At 43.7% G+C, this 16078-nt stretch overlaps 1 protein-coding gene across 2 annotated transcripts in view; it reads right to left on the reverse strand.

The window, feature by feature from the left end:
* Positions 1 to 16078, reverse strand: part of MAF (MAF bZIP transcription factor) — a 232142-nt gene that overhangs the window by 207864 nt on the left and 8200 nt on the right. For both annotated transcript variants that reach the window (XM_033157179.1, XM_033157181.1), the window contains exon 2: positions 5348 to 5409. In XM_033157179.1, coding sequence (XP_033013070.1) covers positions 5376 to 5409 — 34 coding nt within the window. In that variant the 3' untranslated portion in view covers positions 5348 to 5375. The remainder of the gene's footprint in view (positions 1 to 5347; positions 5410 to 16078) is intronic.

Raw genomic sequence — 16078 nt, forward strand, 5'->3', positions numbered from 1 at the left:
TCACCACCCAGCAACCTGAGGCAACTGTTGAGGGCCCACCTGGACCCACCAGCACCTACAGTGTATTTGATACAATGCTGCTCCATAGGATTGTAGGGAATTAAAAACGGTGGCTTGCAGGCATAGTTCACTGGCATAGTGGGTGGGACAGAATACCTACTCTGCCCACCCTGCCTTCATTTTTAATTCTCCAAGATCCTATGCAGCAGTGTTGTATCAAAGACCCTGTAGGAAACATAAATGGTGGCTCCTAGCCACCCACAGAGTAGGAAGAGTACTGTCAGGTGGCACTTTGCCCAGGACTCATCCCCTCAAATTTGGAACGGGTTCTGGAGATAGAAAGGTAGGCTGTCCTGCTTCAGACTCCCAGGTGGGCTCACATTCTTGAATGTTCCCCTATGCAAAACCTTCCCTGGAAGTTAACAACAAAAGGCAAAACAAAGCTAGTACATAAGAAGAACACTTCTATCACTCACTTTTTTGCTAGTCTTCTACTTGCAGAGTGCTTTTCACATACGGAGTAGTACAGTCCATTCCAGCAGCTCAAACTCTACCATCTCCTTTTGCTGTGGAGACACACCCCTACTTCCTGGTAATTGTGTACTAAATGGACATAAGAATCACCTGTGGGTAATCAGGCACAGAAACATTTTCTCAGCTGGGAGAGAAGTTCCCTCTCCCCAAAAGCCAAACATCACTTCAGGCCACCAATGTTCCATAAATATATTATATACTGAGCTGGTAAGAATGAGGGTATCTTTACTATTTAAAGCAGACAGGTGGAAATAGTTAGGCTACAAAGGAAGAAGATAGATAAGGTTTAGTAATAGAGGTAGTAATGTTAAGGTGATTAAAATTAAGATAAGATGATTAGAGATGTAATATAAGATTAGAAAAAGGTAAGGAAATTACTAAAGATGATTAACAAGGAAATCAGCTGGAGAGGACGAGAGGAAGTCAATTTACAATGTTATATAGAAGAATAGTTAGGTTTAAATAAGTGTTTTTGTTTGGTAGTGGATTGTATTGGTTGCTTTTTTGTATGTATTTTTTGTATTTTTGGTATTGTTTTGTATGTAGTTTCTGTATGTAGTTTTGTATAGTGTTTTGTTTGTGTTATGCTAAAATTAATTAAAAAAATGGGGGGGGGGAGAATGAGGGTATCTTGACTCAATCCAAAATATGAACAAGCATTGTGGTGATGCACATGACACCTCCACTTCTCCAGTGGAAACTACTGTTTCCATTTTTGTCTGAATGGGGTACTACATACAGTTAACAGTTTTGGAACAAGGCAGGATAAGAAGCCAACATCAAGCCATGGCTTTATATCCAGGCTTGGTGTGAAGCTATTGACAGTGGTTTCTTGGTTTTGGTGCAACCAGGAAACGATTGTTCACTTAAGATTTCCTGGCTCGTTTATCAGGTTGCACAAAGGATAGAAGACAGAACTGCTTGCACACATTCAGGGCTTGTTCACATCTCAACCAAGCGCTGAGATCGTCCAAACTCTGCTATTGTGCTGAGACATGGTGATTGGCCCTAGGACTCCTATTCGGCTTCACAGCAGTGTGGGGTTAGCAACCCAAATCTCTCTGTTCCAAGCACCGATACTCATACACACTTTACTACACCATAAGTATACTAAGGCAGGAGGAATAGTTAATAGTTTTTATTGACTTCTTTGCAAGCCTGAATCAATGATATGTGAACATCTGTGAACTGCAACGCACATTCTCTGCTGCTTCCGTACCATTTATTTCTTTCACATTTTTACTGTGAGGTGACACATTACCTTTTCACAGGAGATAACTGAGCTATGTCAATATTCCAACACTCTACAGCCAGGGTAGGGAGCCTTATCAGCCCAGTGTCATTCCCTTTTGAACAGCTTTCTGAGGGCCAGGTGCCAGTGGTGGGTGAGGTCAGAGGCAGAAGTGGGTGGAGCAACAATTTTGGACAGTAGGCTAGTTTCTACACACACTCATACACACTCTTTAGCCTCCATCTAGGGAAGCCAGAGGCATCAGAGTTCGAGAACATCTTCCAGCCAAGTGAAAACATTCAGGGCCAGTGAGGGACATGGCCTGGGGAGAGTTCCAAGGGCCATAGAGAGAGGCCCCCATGCATCAGGTGCCCCACCCTGGTCTTTTCTCAGCATATCCTGTTGTAAGCATGGAGTAACTACAATGGGGCAGCATCCATTGAAGCAAAATGACAGCAAGCCCACCCACTTCTATTATGTCTCCCCAATTACAACCTGTCAACTCACTGCTCCAAAGCAAGTCCTTATAAATATACCATCAATATTTTTGCTATGCCATTAACCCACTGGCAAATATAAATTTAATTCAATTTTGTTTAGGGGACCGTAGGAAAGCAATGGTATTGTATATAAACGTAGCATCTTACTGACCAAGTAAAGGAGCGGGGCAGCCAGCATTCCTAACTAATGTAAGAGATTGCATAATTCAAGGCACACACAGGGATACTGATAATTGAAAAGGCTAATTCATTGTGAGGACACTCCCTCCCCCCCCAAAAAAAACCCACCACAAGCCACATGCATTTCTGATCCTAAAGTGTGCAGAGAAAGGAAGGCAAAAACAACAAGAATTTAAAAAGAGAAGGGGTTGAAAACAATGTGCAGGCTAGATCAGAGGGTCTTGTGCTATGTCTTAGGAAGCATCCCTAAGTCACAAATAAAAGTTTAAAACCCTCTACCCCAATAACAAAAGCAAAACAAACAAACCCATTTTAGTTAATGGGGCTCAGTCTTGTCTACAGAACCCAGACATGTCAAGTAAGAAATGCAGAGGTGTACAAGCTAAGGAAGAGCGCATTTGTCCAGGGATATTAAACATCACCCGCAGATAAGGATCTGAACCCAACCCACCTCCAAATGTACTGAGTGCATCGTAACTGAGCAGAGCTGGCCACAGAGATACCCCACTGCAGTAACTGAAAGTGTGTGCAAGACACTGGTCCTCGTGATTCTTGTTCCACATTATCACTTCTTTTTCCTACACATGGTTCTGTGCTTTACAAAACAGAAATTGTGAATATGCACTGAAGTTTGATGGTAGGGAAATCTGCACCTGCTGAATGCAGATGTGTTGATGCTAAAGGAACAGGAGCTTTTCCAGGGCAGGAGGGTGGGCAGCTAACCAAATCATCATCTCCGCTATACATTTAAAGCAAGATCCTATTACTTTAAACAGAGTGGGTTAATGGACAAATCTCTCTTTCAGCACTCCTAGCAAACTACAATTCCCAGGATTCTTTGGGGGAATGCATGACTGTTTAAAGTAGTGTGATACTGTTTTAAATGTATAATGCAAATGGGACCTTAGGGTTTTTTATGCAAGGGCAAGTATATGTAACTGGAATAAATGCATTTTCTTTCCCTCCATCTCGCTTCTTTTCCTCACTTATCTGCCCTGTGTTGAATTACAGGCTGAAAGCTCCTCAGGGCAGAGACCTATTTTTTGTACAATTGAAAGCACCAAACACATTGAAGGTATTATGCAAATAAACACACGCACACTGCAAAAAAGGGGCAATTGTATACTCAAATAGGTGTTCGAATGAACAACTAGATGCACAAGAGTAAAGGGGAAGATAGATGCTTCTCCACCCCAAACTCCAGCACCACCAACCTGTGTTCATGGCTAAAAGTCAGGTGCCTGGACAGCAACTAGTTCCTATCACACAATGAGACAAGATGTCCCTATGCAACAGGCGAAGGGAAACTTTGGCCCTGCAAATGTTGTTGGACTGCAAGTCCCATCATCCCCGGCCATAGACCGTGTTTGCTGGAGTTGATGGAAGTTGTAGTTCAGCAACATGTGGAGGGCCAAAAGTTCCCTGCACTTCCTATGCAAGGACTAAGAGCCAAACTGCACATTATGTTAGCTACATGGCTGTTGGGGATGGACAGGTTAGCCTATTTTTGTTCCATGATAATCTTGCACATCTTTATTCATAAATCCATCCCATCCTGTTTCTAAATTCATCCACATTTTTTAAAATGCATGAAAATTTGTATTTAAATACATATTAAATCACATAAAATACATATTTAAATATGCATTTTATTTCAATCGACACATTTCTACATGTATTTTATTCTAAAATACACAACTTGTAATGCATTCTGGAGCATTTCTTTAGATAAGAAATGCATCACAAAATTCAGATAGTAACATTCCAATCTGTGTGTTATTCCAGGAGATGCATATCAGGTCAGTTTGCGCTGAAATCAAAATCCTCAAGCAGCTTTAGTAGGTACACTTTTAAGAGCAGGGTTTTGGTTTTCACTTTTAGATACAAACTGCCTCGGGGTCTACGGAAAAGCAATTCAGACCAGCATTCTTGCATTTGGGGTAGAAAGGATTTCAGTTCCGCACACAACTATAATCCTAGTTCAAATCCCTCCTCTTCTTCATGCTTGCAACATTGATTTGGAAAAACTTACAGTTATTACTCCAATGTTATAACCCCCCTGTGCAAATCACAGATGTAGGGCCCTCAATCTGGACTGAAACCACAGCTGGTGGGGAGAGAGATTAGAGCCCCTTGCCCTTCCTGTGCTAGGGTTCCAGCCCAGATCTGAGCTCCCATGCTGGCCATTTATATAAAAACAACAAAACACACTTCTGCACTCAAAGGCACATCTGCATGGCTAACATAATGTGTAGCTTGTCCCTTGCAAAGGGGAAGGGCAGCTGCCCTCCTCAAGGTAAACAGAGAAATGGAACTGGATTGCATGTTGTGAAGAGTCAAAGATTAAAATCAGAAAACATCTCATACACTCTCCCTTCCACCTGCTTACTTGCATTTCATTTGCACAGCCTGCCTCATGCTTTGAAAAAGAGCAAGCACAGGTGCAACAGCAACAACAACAGATGACTGGTATCTGGACTGGTGCTGATGGGGATACTTTACTGAGAAAAGATTGGTGTAGACGTAAACAGAGCAGCACGGGTACTCAATAGGATGGGGGGGGGAGTTGTCACAATTCACACACTTGGTTACATTTTGGAACGCACTCATATACAAAACACACACACACACACACACACACACACACACACAGGATAACATGAGCAAAAGATCATGCACTCAGGAAGAGTTGCAGGAGTCCCAAAGGAAAATTGGAGAAGAAACACCATTAAAGTCCCCACTACGCAAAACCCAGCGGCTTCCACAAAGCTTTGGAAAATCAACAGGGACACTTCCGTTGTGGTCAATAATTTTTCTTGTCTTACATTATGCTGCAGCTTGGCTGTTTTTGAAGGAGGAGGAGAAAGCAGAAGCCAGCTACGCAAATAAAACAAAACTGTACCTTGTCAGACTCCAGGTAACAGGAATTCTCACATCACTGATGTAGAAGATTCTCTTGGATACCTAATTTAGTAAAAAAATAAAAAATAAAAAATAAACATAGTTAATAAAAGTGTTGTTTAAAAATAAAGCTTTATTAGTCTGACATAAAGCAGAAATCAGGAGCAGTTTGATGCTTGATAGTTTTACTCGGAAGCAAGTTCAATAGAATTTACTCCCTAATAAGTGTATTTACAACTGCAGTCTTTGATGCACAAGCCTTATCTCCGTCCGTTGTTTGAAGCAGCAGCACTGCTAATATTAAGCATTATCTGAAATGGATTTTCTAGTTCTGTCCTTTGATTTTCATATCAATTCTGTAATAGGAAAGCTATAGAAAAAGAACTAGAAAGATAGGAGGGGGAAATTGCTAAATCAAAAACAAAACACCTTGCTCTCCAAGCTGTGAGCGAACGTTCCTTTATGGTGCAGCCTTCGTCATGTCTACTCAGATGTAAGTCTCATTAAGTTTAATGAGGCTTGTTCCCAGCTTAGATAATGTAGAATTGTAGCCTTTAATTTTTCATAATGCATTTCTTTTATTTTCTACTCGTCAGAATAATTAGCTGTGTTACTGTAAATGAACAAAAGAATAGTGAATTGATGTACATACGTAGCAGTGTAACAGCAAACAGCAAACGCTGTTGCCCCTTGAATTTCTCATGTTGCACAAGCTCAAACTGGCAGGATTTATTGAAAAATCTAATTATTTTAGAGGAAGAGAAATACATTATTTACAGTGAAATCCTATCCATGTCTGTTCAGGAGTAAGTCCTGCGAGGCTCACTCCCAGGTAAGCGCCTACAGGACTGAAGCTTTACTAGGACACAGTTTACAAGGAACTCTGGTACAAATTTGAGCATGAATAACCTCATCTGCATTGCTTGTGACTGCAATGCATAATCAGTTTTACTCCAGAGTAATCCCATTCATGTCACTGCTCCGCAAAAAGCACATCCTGGGTTGTACCTGAAATAATCATATATTCAATGTTTCCTCGTGAACTCTGCCTGTGACGGAAAAGCACACAGCAGCAAAAATACTGTAAGCTATCCCAGCTGTGAATAAATCCATTTTTGGAGTATATAAGAGCATGACAAGAAATAAATCCTGTTTCTTGAGGGCTCTTTAAAAAAAAATTAAAAGAAAAAAGACAAGTGATAGATATGATACCCAAATTTTATTTCCAGTTTAGAAAAATTGTCCACTATACCATTTTTGAAAGTAAGGCTTCTATTTTTATATATCCTTTCCAAAACCCAAGCTTGCTAGTGTAGAATATTAAAATGAGTTCTGAACATAGTGTAGCATAGTGCATTGCAGGGAGACAATGTGAGGATGAACAAATGGGTGGATGGATAACAATCATTTCCAGATGCCTGTTTTGCCTGCCTCCCGTGTTATTTTTGGACCGAAACAAAAAAAAAAAAAAACACAAAAAACAACAACTTGGGGGAGACATCTTCTTAAATGCAATATTTGGCATCTTGCCCAGGATCTCTTAAAGCAGATGACTCCTCTAGACCTTAGGTGTCATTTTCCTCAAGATGACCTCTGCTTTCATGCCAACTGGCAAATCCATCCTATTATGAATGCATTCATTTGGAAGGGATAGGTATTCAATTTTCCCACCCCCACCCCACCTGAAGAGCATCTAAGAAGTGTTGTGGTCAGCATCCTTTTATTATCTCTAGACTATAAAGAGGACATCCCTCTCCTAGCATTACAACTGACTCAATCAAATCAAAGCCCAACGTAGACCTCTGCAGCATCCAAATACTCAATTAAAATTACTTGATGATTGGGTATTAATAGAGAGGCAAAAAAATCAAGAAATGCTGCATTAGCTCAGTGTAAAAGAAGGCAATACAGATTTATTAATTTAACATGATTGATATCATCACCCCCCCCTCTCTCTCTCTTATAATTTGGCAGCATTGCTATAAGACTTATCATTTAATAAGTTTCCCTCTCCCCCATCATTTGGTTCTATGTTATAAAATCATTTCCCCAAGAAAATATTCAATTTACTATGACACAAATATTGTATTTTAGCAGATCTATCTAATATTTTATTTTTCTTATTCTAAACGAAAATGACTCGGCAGAAGATCCTCCATCAAATGCATAACCGATTCTCCTTCCTGCGTTTGTGTTATTTGTGAGCAAGTAGGTGGCAAAAACTATGAAATGTGCTGTAAACTCCAGAAGGGCTCGAAGTGAAACAGTCACTGCAAGTGGAAATGAAACTTGGATTTATTAGGAATCACAATTGCTAACATTTAATTCCAGCTATCTAGTGATTTAACTGTTTTGGCCTACTCACTGCTTCCCTTCCTCTTCAACTAAATTAATTACACCAATGGGAATACATATTGTGGTTATATCGAAAGAGATATTGGTGGAAATGGCTTCAGACAATAGGTCCATCACACGGGAAAGCAAGTAATGCTTTGGAACAATTAGCTTAAATACAATGCCCCCCCCCCCCAAAGACAAACGTATTTGCAGATACATGCAGGCAGCTAGGAATGCAGGCAAAGAGCAATGTTCCCTTCCCAAGGCAAATTCCAGGCTGCTTTTTTGGAGGATGTGGGGGGAAATGAGCATGGCTTCAGCCTGTCCAGAGCTCCAGTCAAAGGCAGAGTCTGAACAGTGGACATTTAGAGCTTTGGGTGTCAGAAGGAGGCATGGGAGGGGTTGATTCAGCTGTCATTTAAAACTGAACCTGCCTAATTTGCACTTTCCAAAACAATATACAAACCAAAGCACAGCCATCCTACAAACTGAACGTGCTTCTGAATTTTGCAGTGCAGTTCTCCAGCCAGGTAACATTTACAACTAGGGTACAGTGTGCATAAAAATGCATATATCGGTAGAAGTAGCATACAAAAATGCATTATAGTAGAGAAAATTGCTTTTTTTAAAAAACCGGTGTATCTCGGGTGGGGGGGGAATGCATACGGGGAAAGTATGTATTAAGAGAAAGTCACATTGAAATGCTGGCGAATTTTCAGGAGGATTTTAAAATAAAATTGCAAACTGATGCGGAAATGCAAAGAACCGAAGGCTGAAAAAAATAGAAGCTGAGAGGAACCTATATTGTCAGATTTGTCCATCCCTAGTCAGAAGTGACTCTTAAAAAATGTAATGAAAGGCAGAAGTGGGTGGTTGCCTTTAAATGTAGATATACAGATATGCACACACAGAGAGAATAATTGCAACCACCATTTGCAACAACAAAAAAGTCATTTGCACAAAAATACATTTAGGACAACACTATCAGAACTGACTCTCCTAACACAGGAAGTGCTATGGTTGAAGTTAAAAGTGCACATTTAAAAAATTCAGCTAATGACTCAACCAATTAACTAGTTGGTACTGTCAGTTTTTAAAACAATAGTTGCAGTATTTGAGGAGGCAAGGAATCTCTCTCCCTAAATCAGCCTGATGTCCTCCAGGTGTTTTAGATGACAACTTCTGTCGTTCCCAGCCAGCAGGGCCTGTGGTTGGGGATTATGGGTCACTGGCTGGAGAAGACGCCTGTAAACCATTGCAGTTGTAAAAGCCCACCTAGCAGTTGGAAAGCACATCAAAGTGCAAGTAGATACACAGGGACTGCTCCGGCAGGAAGGTAAACAGCATTTCTGTGTGCTGCTCTGGTTCGCCAGAAGCGGCTTTGTCATGCTGGCAACATGACCCAGAAGCTGTACACCGGCTCCCTCAGCCAGTAACGCAAGATGAGCGCCGCAACCCCAGAGTCAGACACGACTAGACCTAATGGACAGGGGTCCCTTTACCTTTAAGGCCTTGGATAAACTATCAAAATCAGGATGTCACCAAAGGACTAAAAGTGAACTACAGACATACAAAAGCAAGAGTTTGGACCGCTAGCCCTCCATCGCCCACCCCATTTCACCAGCGTTACTTACCATCAAACCTCACCCTCTTCCAGCTAGCAAAGGCCAGATCAAAATGGTCTTTCATTACCGCACATGGGTGTAGTCGGGGGGACGCAGGGGGCAACTGCCCCCCCCAGATCAAGTAAAACAATTGGGGAGTAAAGAAAATGAGATATAGAGGATAATGATATATGAAAATAAGTTAAGGATAGTAAGGATATAGGATAAAGTTATTAGAGGTAAAATTTAGGGGTTTAAGTAATTGAAATAGAGAGTAAAAAGGAAGATGAAATTGTGTAAAAGAAAGATTTATATGGGAAACCAGGAGGGAGTGGTTGGAGGAAGTCCAACAAAGATGGACTTAGATTACTGTAGTGTTCTGTTTTTAGTATTGTATTATTGTTGTGATGTGTTGTTTTCTTGTTGTTATGTATGCCTAGTTTTAAAAAGATCAATAAATATATTTTTTAAAAGATCAAGTAAAACAATAGAAATACTTAACTAACTGACCAATGACGTCATTCCCCCCCCCAACAAAAGACCTGTTCCCCCCTAACAAAAATCCTGGCTATGCCCATGTTACCACACACTTCAAAAGGAAACATGACCACAGCAATGGCCATAGTGGGCTGCAGCAGCAAGTCCTTTTAAAGCAGCATTCAGTCTAGTTCTGGCCAGACAGACACCACAGAGATGCTCACAAACCAGGGCCTGGCAATAGTTCCCAGTGGTCAGAGACAGATGCTGTCTTTGATCACAGAACGCTGCTCAGCAAGAGGTTCTGCTGAAGGAGCAGGGAGTATGAAAAGCAGGTGTCCCTTGTCATCAGAACAAGGCTGCTCCCATAATTGGCATCCCACATGCTGTTCTTCACAACCTTCTTTTCTCTAAGAAGCTAGCATTTGAAGGGCAGCAAATGACATCACTGAATGGGACAGGTTTAGGCCACAGGCCACTAGTTGCTGACCATTCTCACAGGCACTGCACATTGCGGGGTAGTGGTAAGAGTGTCTGACTAGATGTGGAGAAACCCGTTTTATTTTCCCACTCAGGCATCAAGTTCGCTGAGTGACCTTGGGTTCACTGCCTCACAGGGTTGTTGCGAGGAGAAAACGGAGATGGAGAACATGTGCGCCTTCAGCTGCTTGGAAGAAAAGATGTGATATAAGCATAATAATAATAATAATAATAATAATAATAATAATAATAATAATAATAAATTGATTACTGGCAACCATCTACCTAACTAGTAACAGACGTATTCTATATATAGAGTCAATCTTTTTCTAAAGGCCACTTGGAATAAGCAATAAGACCTTGGATGTGTCAGTAGCCTCCTCCTGCAGTTTACTAGCCATGCTAAGAAAACCATTTAAGCAAGCAGAGCTTGACATAACTTGCATAATAATTATCACAAATTATCATCTTTATTATTACAGTACTGCAGGCAGATTCTAGGTGTCCTCCAATAATCTCAGGATAGCCTGCATAGTTCCTCTCTTTTGTCCTCACAACAAACCAAACACACAAAATCAAATTCGGCTAAACCAAGGGAGTGAGTGGCCCACTACTCAGTGAGAACAAGCAAACTTTGTGGATGAGCAGGGATTTGTATCCAGATCTCCCCCGTCCTAGTCTGGTGCTCTAGCCCAGCGGTGAGGAACTTTAGGTGAAGGGGATGAATGTGGTCTCCTGGTCTCTTCACCTGACCCTTAAAAAGCTTCCCAATTTGCTCCAGGCCTCTGTAATTGCTGTTGCCTAGCAAAAAACACTTCCTAAAATTGTGATATTGCCTCCTGGATGAAGAGAGGCCTGTGCAGAAACCTCTGGCTTTTGCCTGCCTGGAATGTAGCCTACAGTACAAAGGCAAGCTTGCATCCATTGCTTGGCCCACTTTTGCCTCTGGCCCTGCTCACCCCAGGAACATGAGACAATATGGCCCCCAGGCTCACAAAGGTCCTGTGTCCCTACACCACCACTACACCACCCCAACTCAAAGGAGCTCAGGGCAATAGATCTCATTCTTCACGCCTCCCATCTTAATGTTATTAACTCCTTGCCACCAAAAGTCACCAAGCTGGAAAAAGGATAGACACCTCAAGTACCTCTCCTAGTTATCAGAAGTCCCTCCCTTCTACCTCACATAATGTTAAAGAAAAACGAAGGGAAAGAAGGACCAAAGTAATGCCAGATACGTGGAAAGGTGAGCGAGCCAGGCTATAGCAACATACCTTTGCAGTGCAGTGGGTTAGACTAGATGATCCTTGGGTCCCTCAATACAACTATTCAAACAGGTGTGTTTGCTGGGCAGAAGACTGCTTTATCACTTTAGCCCATTTAAAGCACATGGAATCCTGGGGACTGCAATTTGTTAAGAGCGCTGTGAACTGTAGTTTTCTGAGGTGTAAACTACAGCTCCCATGGTTCTTGGGGGGAAGCCATGTTGCTTTCCATGTATAATGTGTAGGCATCGGGATTTTTTAAGGGAGATACATCTGTGCTTACTGTAGGCTGGTTGGATACTTTTTAAAAGCTCTCCTCTTCTCCTTTTGCTAGAGGAGTGCAATGATCAACCACAACGCACTTGGAAAAACATATTGGCTCTAAAAAAAAAATCTATTCCCAAAAGATCTAAATCTTTCCCAGCGGGGAGTTCATTTTCTGCCGCAGAAGATTTTCCAACCGTGAAAAATCACCCTAAATGCGATATTAGGCACCAAAAACTGGATCCCCGGGCTGGTGGGGCGGGCTGGTGGGGCGGAGGTTCCGGTTCGCTCTCTCATCCTTGCTTTGCCGCCGGACAATACAAAGCGAGCCGATTCAGAAGCAGTCAACCCCCATGAGGTCCCGAAGCCTGAAGCATTCCCAAACCGGCTTGTTATTCGCAACGCTTCCTCGCTCGAGGTTTCAAGCGGGGCTCAGTTTCCCGCTGTTAGTTGCCAGCCAAAGAACCAGCAAGCTTTTTTGGGGGGACGGGAACGGGAACGGGACGGGGCTTAAGAGACTCAGAGCGCAAAATGATAGTCTGCAAAATACAGAGCCAGCACCGTATCGTTTGTGGCAGAAGCGACGATCGGACGCCCTTGTAACGCCGCAGTCCTCGCCATATAGGGAGCCAGACCCGTCAAACTTAGTGGGAACAGGGTTTACCTCCGACGAAGCAACCATTAAGATCGGGCGGGGGGGGGTGTGGTACTTCTGCGCCTAATTTTCCACCTGTACGCCTTTTAGTGTCAATTTTGCCCACAGATCCTTTGAAGTTCCACGGAATCCCGATGCCAAACAAGGGCTTAGGATCGCCTGCCTGCTTTGCGGCCAGGAGGCGTCCAGCTCTCCAAGCGACTATCGCCAATTCCACCAGGGAGGAAGCGAATTAGGAAAGGGCAGTTGCTACAATGTGAGTTTAGGGCAGCGATCCAATCCAATCCACACTTACCTGCGAGTAAGTTCCATTTAACTCTTTACTTCAAAGTAAATATGACTAGGATCGCATGATTGAGCAATCCATGTCGGCGTTACCGCAGCGCGTTTGCCTGGGTCCACAGCGCGCGAGACTGAGCCGCAGGCAGCGCCTCTCCCTCAATCTGCTGATCCTAAGCAGTGAATGCCAGTTAAGCACGCATAGGATCGGGCTGCGATGGCTTGCAGGTTCTTTACCTGAAGAAAGGATGTGAGGAAAAGATGTGGTCCTAAGCAGGTTCACTTCATGTCGGAGGGTCGGGGGACTTCATCCCTCTTCCTCAAAGATCCCCAGACCAGCTGCGCGGCATGAAATGAGCGATCCTGAGTACAGGAAAATCCTGCAGGATCGAAGCTATTCATCACCGGTCAGCTGAGTGCTGTTATTGAGCATTAAGGCCGTGCGGAGCAATGGCGCTCCGGCGAATAAGGTGTGCCTGGACACCCAACTCTTTATCCTTTCTTGATTGTTAATATTCCTTGAAGTCAAGACACATCCTTTAAAAAACTTTAAAACGGGGAAAACTTTAATAAAAAAACATACATATTCTAGTGCCTACTACCGGGAACTCCTTCTTTTAGATCAAATCTAACGACGAAGCTTTATTTAGGGAGACTTAATCGGAAACAATCTACTAAAGACGAGAAGGAATGTAAGTGGGAGTCCACAAGATCCTTGGCGACCGGGCACGTGTCGATGCCTTTCTGTGTCTGCGCCAGAGATTTATTGGGGGGGGGGGGCGCACGTGTCTGAACCAGTTTGTTGGCGATGGTGGCTGCAATTCTGGAATCACTTAATAGGGTCACTCTTGCTGCGGAGAAAATTCCGTGGCTCTCGATCGCCCTTATGCTTTCGTGAACGCGCGGCAGTAAATCGGGGTACCTATGGATGGATACGTGCGTGGCTGATGGTGTCTGCGTTTTCGGAGTGAGGATTAAGTGTTAACAGATGGACAGGATTCAGTTCAGGATATATGGCTTAAGAAACAAATATATATAACTATATATATGATAATTCTTTTCTTTGGAAACTGCCTGAATGAAACCCAGCAGCCAAAGCTGAACTCCTATGCATATTTCCTTGAAAGGAAAGTACCACTGAACCCTTCTGCGAGATTGACACCCCGATCCTATGCATTCTTGCTCGGAAGTCATTCTCACTGTTTTCAGTGGGGTTTACTCCCAGGAAAGTGCGCACAGGATCCTACGCATGCTTACCCTGGGAGCCTAGGCACACTTACCTGGGAGTAAGTCCCACTAGCATCAGTGAGGCTTTCTTCTGATCGCGCTGTTACTTGCATAATACCGAAAAAGAACAAAAGAAAGATATGGGCAAAAAGATGTAGCCAATCCCCAGTGAAGTAAACATGACAGGGAAATTGTATTTTAAATACTACAAACTCCGGGGAAGACGAGGAACCGTCAGGGTGTGTGCGTGCGTGTTCCCAGTTTAGTGTGGATGCTACGCGGCCCGATCCTGCGCACGTTTACTCAGAACTACGGTAAGTCCCTCTGAGTTCAGTTGAACTTACTCCCACGTAGGGCGCACAGAGGATCGCGGCTTTCAAGGGATGCTTTGCGGCTGTAGCTCCTGCAAGCGGGGCTACAAAAGTTCTGGCTGTGCACGTAGACTAGGGAAGAAAGTCCCATTTGGTCCCTGGGGCTTACTCCCGAGGAACCGTGACGAAGGAACGGTCCTGAGTCAGCGCGATCCTCTGCACGTCTACTTGGAAACAAGCCCGGTTGACTCCAGCAAGACTTACACGGGTCCTAGGTAAACGTTTCCCAGCCTAAGTTCAGCTCTTCGACGATCCAAACATGCAAAGGAATTTATTGGAGGCTGGTCAGTTTTCTCGACCGTCTCTCCACCTGCCTCCTCTATATCCTGGCCAAAGTTCCCTCCTGCCTAGAGGGTGGGAGAGAGCCCAAGGAGCAGAATTGGGGCCAGGTGATCGCACAATGCAAAAACCTCGGGCTTCTTCTATACGCCCCCCTGTCCAGCCGCTGCTCGTTAAGAATAGAAAATCGGCCTTTGTTGCATCTGAATCAACAAACCGCTGCAAATCCGGAACGCCCCTCCTCCTCCGTCCGGGGGATCGAGCACTCCGAAGAAAAAAAAGCTTGGGAAAGGGGTGTGTCATTTGTCTGTGTTGTCTTAAACTTACTTTGCAACAAGGTGTACAGTATTTGAAACACACTAGATATCTGTCTACGTGGAAAAAAGAGGGAGGCTTGAGATCTAGGCCGGGCGATCCTATCCTCGCTTTACCTGGGACTATTGAACTGGGTTCTGTCTGTGTAAACATGCCTAGAACTGGATTGTCAGAGAGAGACTGGAACAAGAGTGTGCCATTTCAAAGGGCCGCAGAAAGCGGGTGATCATTATAGGGCGGGATGTGTGAAGAGGAGGCAATGCTGCGCCAAAACCAGGACGTGGTTCTTCACGTGGAAGTTAATGAAGCGATTTTGATTCGGAGTGTGTCGCTGCGCCGTGTGTGTGTGTGTGTGTGTGTGTGTGTGTGTGTGAGAGAGAGAGAGAGAGAGAGAGAGAGAGAGAGAGAGAGAGAGAGAGAGAGAGAGAGAGGCTAAACCAGTGGATCCGGTTTCATTCGAGCAATACAGTGCGCGTGTAAACATCTTTGGGTCCCAGACGGGATTTCCCTAGACGGCAGTCGTGTTTGAAAGGGGGTGGTCCCGCTGCCATCCCTCTTTTAGCAGATGGGTGTGAACAGCCTTTCCAGGGCTTCAGGCCAGCAGCTCAGGTTAGAATTAAACTGGACTTTTTTGTGATAGTGGCTGCAAAACGCCAAATCAGGACTCAGGCAGCTAAATGCCGCTGAACTCACTGGAAGAAAATCAGCCCCTGGTTGGTTAACTAAATCGGTGCGGGGCGCGGGGACAGCTTGATTCCAAACAGGTTCACTTCCTGAAAGTAAACCTCATAGTGTTTCCTGAAGCTTACTTCGAATTAAGCCTGCAGCATAACTGAACCACCTGAAACTCCTGAACCACCGGTGTCCCCCTATTGCTAGCGTTGATGTGTTTTTTTACAGAGGCGATCCCTTCAGGAAGCTCGCCTAACCTCGTCATCCTAAATACATTATAGGGAAGATAAGTCCAGCTAGAACCGAGAATGTCAGTGTTTAGATGCAGCTACCCGAGCTGGCCAGGCAGAATTGGAGCGGCCAAAACGGCTTCATTCAGACTGCTGCTCCAAACAGCCGCCATGCATGTGTGTTTGTGGAGAAAACCTGCATTAGCCTAGTGCAAACGTCTTTTAAAAAAACAAAACAAACCGCATATAAATAGTGGGAAAAGCGGGAGACTTAAAA

The sequence above is a fragment of the Lacerta agilis genome, chromosome 8 (assembly GCF_009819535.1).
Source record: "Lacerta agilis isolate rLacAgi1 chromosome 8, rLacAgi1.pri, whole genome shotgun sequence".
NCBI classification, from domain to species: domain Eukaryota; kingdom Metazoa; phylum Chordata; class Lepidosauria; order Squamata; family Lacertidae; genus Lacerta; species Lacerta agilis.